The 12,779-nt window shown below is 34.8% G+C and overlaps 1 protein-coding gene across 1 annotated transcript in view; it reads left to right on the top strand.

Annotated features, from left to right (window-relative positions):
• The window catches only part of LOC140756999 (fibroblast growth factor receptor 4), a 125,094-nt gene that overhangs the window by 97,631 nt on the left and 14,684 nt on the right, over positions 1 to 12,779 (top strand). The window contains exon 9 of the mRNA XM_073092551.1: positions 12,517 to 12,580. Coding sequence (XP_072948652.1) covers positions 12,517 to 12,580 — 64 coding nt within the window. The remainder of the gene's footprint in view (positions 1 to 12,516; positions 12,581 to 12,779) is intronic.

Raw genomic sequence — 12,779 nt, 5'->3', positions numbered from 1 at the left:
TATTATATAGAACACAAAAAAAAACTGTTATTTAGGACTTCTTTCAAAAGCTGACTTTCACCTTGTAAGAAGAGCCGCGCAAATTAACTTTAGCGCCTTTGAAAACAATACAATATTTTTACGCGTTACAAAATATATACTTGAACGCTCCGTTCACCTGTTCCAAATTTTTATCTAAATGGTCTAATTTGCTGCCATCAAACAAATTGCCGATTTCAAGGTAAATTGAAAAGTTTCAAAACCGAGGAAAAGGACTTGTATCATTACTTTTGAATAGCGATAAAATAGTGACAACAAAATGAAAAATCGCTTTTTTCATAATTTTATTGATATGAAATAAAATGATTTATTAAAGAATTATGTTAAGTACAATTATAACTTAATTTATATCATGTCGGTATAGCATTATTTATTAGCTCCTAGGGAGGTTTAACAATGAAAGAAATGAATACCTATTTTAAATTTTGTCCTAATAACAGATTTTAAAGAACCGACAACAAACTTAAACAATAATGCAAATGACTTAAAAAAAAATCAAAGAATGATATCGCTTCTACGACTTAAAAGAATAATACGTTCAGTATGTTTATTTCATGAAGATTATTCGTAAGCATTCGCTTTCTCGCTCGCAATGGGACAAATGCTTTATGCAATAAGCATGACATATCTCACCACATAGAAGAATATTCCGACCACATCTATTCAAATAAATCATATTCAAGTGTCTGTCTGTAAATTCCAAATAACTTTCATTTTAGTCCCATTTATTATATACATATATGTATGTACCGGCCTACTTGGAGAAATGTTATAATTTTTAATCATATGCTTTTTCGTAGATTCGACGAACTTATATTAAAAACAAATTTTTTTTGAACAATTTGAACGAAATATTTTATACAAAAATATAATTATTTACAAGGAGTAACACACGCTTCTTTTTATCCTAAAAGAATACGCGACGAATAGATACCCTCTGTCTTTTGGGAAATCAGATAAAAATATTTATATTTAAGCCTGAGCATAAAAATTAAAACCCTTACATATTTACGTACGCAAGCGGCGTATATTTTTATATCTTAGTATATTTTTAGGTCAAGAAATCCATTTGGAAAAGTGCTCTTCACAGTAAGTTAGCACTTAGTGTTTTATTAAATTTGCAACAAGGTCAAACTTAGCACTTTTGTCACCTTGAATTAAGAACTTGAATTTGCTAATAGTAACAGTTTTACTTACTTTATACGTAAAGAGGATTACCTATATGTCCTTTAAAGTTAAGAGGATCAAGATCTTCACAGTACAATAGTTAAAATTAAACTTTTTAAATGCTTAGGCATTTCTGATTAGGCAGGTCCTAGAGCGTAAAATACTTAACAGATGTTTTAGTATATGTTTTAAGGATAGTGTTCTAAATTCATGTTATGATTTTGATATCAGCACTTCACTTTCTGACGTCCTCTTAAACAACATAATATTTTGAACCTAATTTCATATTTGCATTAGCTCAATTTCTAAATCCCTCTTATGTGCCTTTTCGAATTAAATTGGTGTTATTGTAACTATTGTAATCGATTTTTTGCCTTTGCTTAGTAGCGGCGTTCCACTTGTCCGTAGCAACTGTTTGTGACAGTTATTAAGTAGGACTTCAACCCTATGTGGGGTTACTTACAGGTGTCCAAGGGTAGCCGGGACCACTTACCACCAAAAAAGCAAAAGACATGAAAGACACACATAAATATGTATACCTAATAAATTCCAATTTTGTAATAAATACAAATTGGTCAGCGTGAACAAAGTGTACAATGTATGGATAATCCTACGATTTTAAGCATAGATTACACAAGGCAGTAGTGCCCGTGAGAGGCATTACTGAGTGACGTTGTGCAAACCATATTGATTCGTTTGTTACCTAACTATGAGAACATTGATGTTGCTGTCCAAATGCAGTTTACGGTGAACTATGAAGTATCCGTTCATAGAACGCTGTGTCTTACAAGTAAATGCAAATAAATGTACCTATATGTAAAACAATGTACTTACCAAGAAACCTGTAAAATTTAAGATAGTAAAGACTATTTCTTGTGTCGGATCCAATATCTAAAGAAATAAATATGTTTTTTTATAAAGTAGCAAACAGGTGGTCACTGCCGCCCAACTATAATAGGGGTTCTACTTGAAGACGCGCACAGATGCGTTGAAGACTAAGATAGCCCCTCGTATATAGATTAGTGAGCCCGTATTCCCGCTCTTCCACCAAAACGCAAAACTGTTAATAACGCCCCCTATCCTAAGTCATAAACGCAAAAGTGAGTTTGTTTCCTACGCTATAGCTACCAAACTGATTGTCATGAAATTTTGTAGTTACGTTAATAGGGGTCTAGAAAAGGACATAGGACATAGACATTTTATAGTAATGTTCCCTAGGGATAGATAAAAACAACTATTGTCATTGACTTCTGACCGCGAGCTGAGCCGCGGGGCAAGCCTAGTTGTAAATAAACTGAAACCGATTGCCGCAATCATCCGAGTTACTTAAATCAGTCACTGTAAATAAATCGATAAAAATAAATAAATAAACGCAAGCCTATAGTAAGATAAAAAAAATCCCCTATTTTACGAACCAACTAGGCAGTTTAGAATTTTACCTATTACACAATTGTACTGCAACATCATCATAACAGCTACGTGATAGAGCGTAATGCCGGTAATGATATCATACTGGCTGCGTATTGCCTATCGATGTATGCGTTTGAAGTTATAATGTCCACACCACTTATTTGTAAACATGACATGGCAGAAATAAGCTGTCTGAAGAGATTATTGTTTACAAAACAATAGTTTGAAGTTCTTCAATTTTTTTATAATATAGGAGTAACAGACGAGCTTCTGATGGTAAGTGGCTACTGCCGCTCATTATCACCTGTAATCAGTTGTAAATAAGATTAGATTCCTACATGAGATTAGTCACAGATCGCCGCTACCTCTGAGGACTACGCTGTAATGCCTCTTAAAATTAGGAAATTAGGTAGTTCTAGAAATTCTTTATACCATATAGTGTTATATATATAGAATTCTCGTGCCACAATGTTAGTTACCGTACTCCTCCGAAACGGCTTTACCGATTTTCACCAAATTTTATATGCATATTCAGTAGGTCTGAGAATCGGCTACTATTTATTTTTCATACCCCTAAGTGATAAGGGTTGTTCAGTGTTCACCCTTAACATTTTTTTATTTATATGGCAACACAACGTTTGCCGGGTCAGCTAGTATAATATAATATTGAGTGATTAATATTAATGGCATTAATTATTTAATTGGCGTCCCTGCATTGTAGAGGCAATTATTAATCTATGATTGATAGCTAATTTAAGTGTCCACTACCACTTAACCATTTATAAATAACTTTAAATTCGATTGCACTGAGGACTAGCAAGAGACATTCTAATTTAGTCTTTTGGGTTGTGTTAGACACCTTCTTTTTTGTTGCATCTTCATTTACTCAATTTAAGTTAATTATTTCTGTATGATATATTTGACATATTAAGTACATGCTTGAAATTTTTTACTCTGCTTCTCAAAGAACGATCGTGCAAAGAAGTAGCTTAACGACGTTCAAAAGAATTTATTGAAATATACTGCCTACTTTTTTCTGGAATAATTAATTTATAATTATTTACCAACACTGTTTTATTTTCACGATATATTTTTTATTTGAAAAAATATGTTTTAGTAATTAAGATTACATTAGTAATTGTTTGAAAATAGATAAATAATATTATAAAGATATTTAAGATTAAATATAAAAACTACATCTACTCTGCTGTCCCCAGGACAAGTTCCCAGAATTCAGCAACATTAGCTCCATCTAAATTTATACTCCCTAATGTAAATAAAATTGTGTTTTTTTTTTATTTACCATTTTAGGCAACCCTAACCACACATCAAATGCAAGCCCGTTCTCTAAGCATCTCGATTTAATCGGTCCCTTGAAAGGTATGAGAATTTTTCTATAATCACTATTTTGTAACGATTGCGCGTCCTACGATTTTGTACTACTCGTAAACGACTTGCGAAATATTTTTATTAGCGATATACCGTGACATACAAATGGCTGTATTAGGACCGTCTCCTTTTATGTTTCGCTATTTGCTAACAATGTGTGAAATCTTCGCACTTTCTATGACAATACGTTTTTGTAAGAAGGTTTTAAAGTGAAATAATGTAAAATTAAATGATATGCACAATTATAATATTTGCAATAACATTTAAACTCGTAAAATTTTTATTTTATTCGAAATAGTGCCTATAAATATAGAGTCGATTAGAAGGATGTTTGCCTTTCGCAAAAAAATCATTATAAGTCACCTAATCTTAGCAAAACTTTTTTTTGTACTTAAAATTAATATTTTCGTAAAATTTCGCATAATATAATAATAATTATTATATTACTTACTTACGTTATGTAAAAAATATACGCATGTAAGTATACATTTTTTCAAATGGGCATAATTTTATATTTCGAAATTTTGGCCCACACAAGTCTAGAAGGCTAAGTCTATATTTTTTTAGTCTGAGGTCGCATATCAGTGATCTATGTAAGGGTGATGTAAATAGCGCGTCACAATTATAAAGTTATTACAAAGTTCCCCGCCATTGTTGTGAATATCACATGAGAATATACATCATTAGGCAATGCTGGAATGTCATTAACTAATTGCTTGTGTAGTTACGTTTATATTTAAGGTTTTAAAAAAACGAAACGCTCTGTTTTCGTGCATAGTACATTATTTCTACCTTTAAAAATGGTGTCACAACATGCTGAAATGGTGTATAGGCCTTAACAATTAGGATTCGATTATAATGTCCATCGCGACCTACTTATCTTATGATTAGATGATACTTAGCTTAGATGGACTTATGTTTGAACACATTATAACACTTTCTGGACTCATCAATCCACACTAGGACACTAGGACTTTTCCTGTTTCGTGGGTACCATAGACACACAAATACCCAGACCCAGAACAGAAATCTAAATTTATCAATTAAATATCTGTCTGGACGGAGATCGAACAAAGAGAGCGCGTACGACCGTTTGTTAACCGTAAAATAAAACAAATAAATAACAAAAAAATATGTATTTCATTTACCTACAAATACCGTTTGATGATAGCAATATCCCTATCTAATAAATATATACATACTTACAGTCCGTAATACGCATCATCTTCTTAAAATGCTGTATTTTCGTAATAAAGTTAAAAAATTGCGATTCGGACAAGTCGCCGAGTATGGCCACTGGCGCATCTGATTTGTGCGTTCACCTGTCTACTTACTGCACAAGTGATTGTGGTGTGGTCCAAGAATACACAGGTAGCGGGGGAAAGATAACATTTTAACTTTATTCATACCTTGGCGCATTTATTTTATAACAAAATATATAAAATGTTGTATTATCTACTTATTTAAAGTAGCTTTAACGACACAGGTTAATCGGCAGGTATTGCACATAAACACTTAACTATTTTTTTTAATGTGTAAACTAAGATTGCTATATAGGAGATAATACTAGTATTCTAATTAAATAAATGTACGAGTATTGGAAAAGAAATCCTTACTTACAAAACATTTTTTTTTGCCATAAAAATTCCGCAAGTAACTACTTAGTAGTGGTATCTCTACTAAATGGTGTGTTTTAAACGATATGATATACCAACATAGTATTTTATAAATAAATGTGAAAAACCCTACCCAAATCCTAATTATTACTTATTTGGTAATCCTATTTCAGTGTAATAAATATTGAATAATGATACAAAATCGTGAATCGAAATATGTCGCCGTGTTCGATGTAATAAATGCGTTCACACTGCACGTTGTATGGGTGATTGTGGTGTGGTACAAAATAATATTAGTAGCGTTTTATCCGACCTAACTCAAAGTTTTTGAGAAAACTACTGGTAGATTATTTTTCTCTTTTTTTAATAAGTTGACCTTAAATCTTAGCAAATAAGTTTGGTGGCAAAATATTTCCATATAGAATAACGGACATATTTCCAAATGTATTAATTTAAATTATGTTTGCATTTGACAGATTTTCCTACGGCTGCTATAAGGCAGAATTGGCAAACAAAAGCATAATCTACTCACTTCAGATATAACAAATATCGAAATTGTGGCAGTAATTGCATCATCATCATCATCATCAACCCATTTCTGTCCCCCTGCTGGGCACGGGTCTCCTCTCAGAAAGAGAAGGATTAGGCCATAGTCCACCGCGCTGGCCAAGTGCGTATTGGTAGACTTCACATACCTTTGAGATTTTTTTTTTATAAATCTCTCAGGTATAAGGTTATCTCCTTTATCCTGCATAAGGTTTCCTCACGATGTTTTCCGTCACCGTTTAAGCAAGTGATAATTAATTAAGTAATTGCATAACACTGCACAACCTGTGTTTTTATAACAATTTAGGCAAGGCAATAAACATCTTATGACTTGGACCGGCCTCGATAATACGGCTGCGTAAAGTCAAAGGGCAAGTGAGAGGCGATCTAGATAACTAAGAGCTACTGAGAGCTACCTCGAGCCACTAGAATGTCCACACATGGCTCTAGTTCGTCTGCCTGACTCATCTCTCCTTGTACGAATGTGGGTCACATACCGAAGGTCCGTCGGAGGAAATTATGCCCTTTTCTAACAAATTTAATGAATTAGAAGCACCTGTAACATCGTGGGTGGTTAAGGCAACATCCTACGTATAAAAAGTTAAATGAATACTTAAAATGAAGGCCTCTGACTTTCAATGTATTGCGTAAATTTCTTATTGGATTTGCAAATTTAATATTATATAAAAATACGTGTATAAAATATATATAATGTGGACTTATGATTGAAGGTGGTAGAATCCAGATACCGTCAGGTGGACTGCATGCTTGTCTGTCTATAATATATAGTAAAATTATAGAATAAATAAATCAAGAGGCACTCCTAATTTCTAATAACAACGCTGTTATAGTTTGAAATATGTTTTGAAGAGTAAGGTAAGGGAATCTCGTGTAATGGACACTTACATGAGGCTTTATTCGGACTTCCTGAGGTCCAAATTCGAAAACCTTATAGCATAGTATTTCTCTAAGTCCTCTCTGTAACACGTCCCAAAATTGTATGTCTCAATTTGTAACTCAATTTAACATACATAATTTTCTACAAGGTTAAATATTGTGTTGCAGCTTAACTAACGTGATTAATTTTACACTTGGCGCTACCTTTCATTAATATTAAAATGACTAATCTCTCACGCCATTAGTTACGTCATACAAGCGTTAACTATTTAATTATATTATACGGATGATTGACGTGTAAAATTTATAATAACATTGATAACTTTTATTACGAAATGATGAAAAGGCGATAAAAGGATGGTAGAGTCATTCATTGTTCGACAACACAAGTGTGTGTGTGCTCTGTTTTTAAGGGTAAACACAAGTTGGTAGAACCCTTTGTGGTTCGACTACCGCGGGACCACCGCCACACCTATTTCTGCCTAATAACATCAGTATTAAGCGCTGCTCTGTTCCGTTTTGAAGGGTGTGGTAAGGGAGACATACTTTTCCGAGGCATTCCAGCTTAGTCCTCAGGGGTAGCAGCGCATCTGTGGCCGACCTCAGGTAGGTGTATCTAATCCTATATGGGGTTGATTACAGATGTCCATGGGCGGCAGTAGCCACTTGCCATCAGGTGGACTGCATGCTCGTCTGCTACTCCTATATTATAAAAAAAAGTTAAATACACATCACTTCACGAGGCGTTCCAACTTAGTCCTCAGGGATAGTAACGCACCTGTGATCCTACTCTGGTAAAGTATCAATACTAATGGTAGCACCTTAGTTTGTGATTTGACTCCGGAGGCACCACATAGTCACACCTTTGAAAGTAAGAAGCTTTGAAATGAAAGAAAGTCTTTGTAAGGAAGACATACTTAGGTATCCGAGGCGTCCTGAGATAGTCCTAAGGGGTAGTAGGGCACCTGTGGCCGACCTTAGGTAGGATTCTTAACTTATCGGGGGTTAATTCTATAATCAATATGGGCATCTATATGCCCATGGGCAGTAATAGCCACATACAATAGCATAGAAATAGCAATCGAGCTTGCAATCCATCTGGGATTGCATGCTTAATTGCTATTTCTATGTGATACTTCGTTAATGATAATGGCATGAGCCACAGCAAGATTCGGGTAGGTATATCAGTATGAACTTTTAAACTTAGTGCTTAAGCATTTAGGGCAAATATTTCCAATTAAATAAATCAAATAGACAACAAAATAATCCCATGAATATGTTTAAAACAAACATAAAATGCACTTGCATAACACTTAATGCATTTATTTCGATGCATGCATGCATGATTGTACAATAAGGTACTGTATACTTAATGATGTGAACCTTAGTGACCATAACCAATGGGTTAAAAGTTATAAAACCCTTAAAGTAGGGACAATAGGGTCCAAACTTGCCTAGCTCAAAATCTTTGCGTAAATTGGTGATATCAATTCCCTTTTACATAGCCCTTATTTGAAAGAAGTAAGGTGTATTTTTGCATCCAAAGGGCTTAAGGCCCTTTCACACGGAGCTACTCTAACTAAAGTAATTACTATTGAAAATCGTTTAACGTTTAAGTATAAAATGTGTTTAAGTTTTTATATAACTGGTTACACTATGTACACAGCATTACTATTTCAGTAATGCTATTTTATTTCTTAATCTCGGTACTTGCAAATTCTATCTTGTTACTAAATGAAGTAATGAGGCTAATTACGAAAATGCGGAATGAAAATCTAGGATTTAAAAAATATAAATTGGATAGGACTTGGGTGTTATTCGAAACCGAGTCACTGACTCGTTCGTATGGCTCAATTTTAAATATATATATAAACTTTAAATAATTAATTGGGACCATTTATCGACCCTCGACATAATCATGGTTATGTTGTTACTTTATTAATTTAACTATTCTCAATAATTTAACTATTATCAGTACAAAGTAATTCTTTTAAATAAATTAAAAAACAAAAGTGCCTGTGACTTGGTTGCTACAACGATTGCAGTAAGACCATACTGCCATAGGTCTGCCGCGTTAGCAAAGTCCGAATTGGTAGACATTACGTAAGCTTGAGAACTATTTATGGATCTGTCGGGTCCATGGGCTTCCTCATGATAACGCCCAGGTGAGCGTTAAGCGCCGAGGACAAAAATAGTAATACGCACATAACTTTGAAAAATCAGACGTTTGTAACAGTATGACTGAACTTTAGACCCCTTAATTGAGTCGCCAAGTCAGTCACTAGGCTATCTGCCTCTTCTACAGTAACAATTCATATTGCAACTTTATATATCCTCGTGTCGACCCGCCTATTTCATACTGTAAGGTGGTACGTTCTATTATTCAGCCTTATGTAGCATCGTGTGTCGTCCGCCTATTTCATACCAGTATGGCAATATTACGAGTACCTGTAGATCACAATATCGTTACGTAAGCATTACGTCACGCGGTCCGCCAGCGACCTCTGACACGTAGTGGAGGTGTGGCGCATAACTGTTTCTGGTGTATTATCCATTATATCATTGGTATTATCCAGTCATGTTGCCGTTATAACGTTATTATGAGAAATAGCTTTTGATATTTATAATTTTATACTGTGTTGCATGGTCGGATAATAAAACAGATGCCTATTCGATTCCTATATTACACTTCCTGGCAACACATAAAACATATATGTCACATGATTTAATAAAACGCTAATAGAATTTGCATTACATGCAATATTTTTATTTATTGTTATATTTGTAACAAGTAATTAATTTAAAAAATCAAAAACCCGACTGCACCAAAAAGGCTGAAGTAGAATTTCCAAAAGCAGTGAAATAGGCTTTTCATTATTTTTATCCAGAAAGCCAAATACAAAGTTTCATAGTAGGTGTCTGCTTCAAAAACAAAAGATGTTGAAACAATATTATCCTATATTATCCTCGTAGTGTTCATTTACGCTATATAAAGAACCTATGTGTAAAATTCCAGCACGCTTAAGTTCAGCGGTTTCCCTTTGCGTTGATCTCTGGCACAGCAACTCTCTCATTTAGTCAGACAGTCATCTCGATGTGTATATACGAGTATATGTACTAGCTGACGTTGTGTTCCCAAATAAATAAAAAAATGTTAAGGATGAACAACCCTTATCACTTAAGTGTAAAAAAAAATAGATAGTGGCCGATTCTCAGACCTACTGAATATGTATATAAAATTTGGTGAAAATCGGTGAAGCCGTTTCGGAGGAGTACGGTAACTAACACGAGAATTTTATATATAAGATATATTATATAATTGATGCGTAATCTCCTCTTAATTTTCTTTATTTTGACACCCTACTCGAAAGGTTTGGTTAACTTTTTTAAAACGTGTTACTATTTCGCGAAAAAATTCACCATTTACGATCTATAAAATACATAACTTCAGTAAATCAAAGTTTCGGTCATTATTTTACCTCGTTAGAGGTAGCATTTAATCATTTTTATCCAACAAGCCTGATACAAAATGTCATAGTGTTTGCTTCAAAATTGACGATTGTTCAAATGAACTTTTAACCCTTATTTTATTCTCTACGGGGTTTATTTTTCGGAGGGGGATAAATAAGTGCGTCCTTGTTCCTATCCAGAAAGCCAAATACAAAATTTTATAGTAGTTGCTTCAAAATTAAAGGATTTCAAAAAAACTGTTTTCCCCTATTTTACCCTCTTAAGGGTAGAATTTCCAAAAGGCCTTTCTTAGTACTTATTCAAGCTATATAGAGAACCTGTGTGCAAAATTTCAGAACTGTTAGGTCCTTGGTTTAGGCTCTACGTTGATTTCTGAAAAATGAAAAAGTCATTTAGTTAGTCAGTCAGTCAGTCACCTTACTATTTTATATATATACAAATATGTTTTTATAATCTCCGTTTAATTTCCTTTCATTTGATACCCTACTCGATAGGTTCGGTTAACTTTTTTTTTTAAATGTGTTACTATTTCGCGCCAAAAATCCGCCATTTTGATTTTTTTTTACTAACACCTATCTAAGGACACTCGGGTCATTGAGATAAATATAATGACACTTTAACTGTTGAAATTCATCCAGCCGTTTGTTAGATCGGATCAAATAAAGAAAGACAAACATACAAGATACGCGCGAAGAACATAACCCTTCCTTGGCAGTCGGGTAAAAACAGTGTAAAAAAACGACACAACACTAGCACATCACTAACGTTTGTGGTAACAACACTAATCCTAGCGCGATGAGAATTTTTTAATGAAGCCGTACGATTAGTTCCAGTCTTTCTTGTCAGAATGTGGAAAGATTTACATATTATATGTGGTCGAAATACGTGAATTAAAGATTTTTATATTTTGCAAACACTGGCTGCGTCGCTTCCTACCACGTGTTTCTTTGTAAGTTTTTCTTTCGAGCTAGTAGCACTCTTCATGGTTCTACTTTTAACAATAGTACAATGCACTGCTAGGTACCTACTGGTTTGTCCCTGTAGTTCCGGGACTAGAATAGGGCTACGGTATCCCCTGCCTGTCGTAGGCGACTAAAAGGGGGCTTCCGGGGTTGCGGACGGCAAGAGTGGGAGCTCGAACCGTCCAGCAAGCGACCCCGGGAAGGACGGCGGTATGTGTGGTCGCATACCGTCGTAAACATACATGGTGTGGGAGGAGCGAAGACTGCTCCCCAGGGTAGAGCCCGTTGGGCATCGCGCTTGGAGGGCTCCGGTTGTGTTCCGTTGGAGATCCCGGAGTTCTCCAACAAGCGTTGAGGACGGCCACCGGGGGGGTTTTAGTGCGGTAAAAATCCCACATAACCCGGCGTCGCTCCCACGTCGTCGGGTACCTTTTGAAGGTTTCCCCCTCGAGAAAAAAAAAAAAAAAAAAAAGGTACCTACTGGTTTGAAAGATATGGTACCTTAGATACATGCAAGGGTACATACATAGACCTTCCAATTTGGTTCTCATGGGTATCGCATTTGTGGGCGAATATTCTAAATCCCACTTTGGCAAAGGGAGAACTCCCGCCGGGCTAGAGCGCAACTTGCATATGTACAAGATGCTTAGAAAACTTCAATAGCGTGATTCAGAAACATGGAGTGCCATCTCTTAACGAGTAGGAGGAAATCGCCGCAATCCTATCTGGAGATGATTATTACAGATGTCCATGGGCGACCGTGCCCACTTAACACTACATAGCCTACATGTTCCTTAACAACTTGTATCATATAATAAAAATCTATTTTTTAATCAAGTAATAATATGTTGATACTTATGTGTGGTTTCAACTATATAATAATAACGTTATGCTATAATAAGTAATTTAAGTTGTAACATTCCATTATAATTTCACTCCCGACTCCAACAACACGATTGTTTGTGGAACACAAGGTCTCGAATTAAAACTTTTGTTATTAATTAACATTGTTGTTACAGAAATGGGGGTCCGAGGCGGGGGCAGATGGAGGAGAGCCCTTTGTACACACACAGAGAGTTTGAGGTAAATATAATCTATGTTTTGTTATAAAAAGAAAGACCTTAAAAATAATTATGGACTTTGTTATTCCTACAATTTAGATGAATTCAACCACAGATAACAAATACAGGTCTGTGAATTTAACGTTACCTCATATGTTAAAATCTGTCAACACATTTGGGCTACAGGACATTAAATAGAAATTACCCTCAGCAGTCGGGTA

Source organism: Epargyreus clarus, unplaced genomic scaffold (genome assembly GCF_041222505.1).
Source record: "Epargyreus clarus isolate Ecla_fem2 unplaced genomic scaffold, WU_Ecla_fem_2.2 ptg000004l, whole genome shotgun sequence".
NCBI lineage: Eukaryota > Metazoa > Arthropoda > Insecta > Lepidoptera > Hesperiidae > Epargyreus > Epargyreus clarus.
This window is presented reverse-complemented; position numbering and strand designations above follow the sequence as displayed.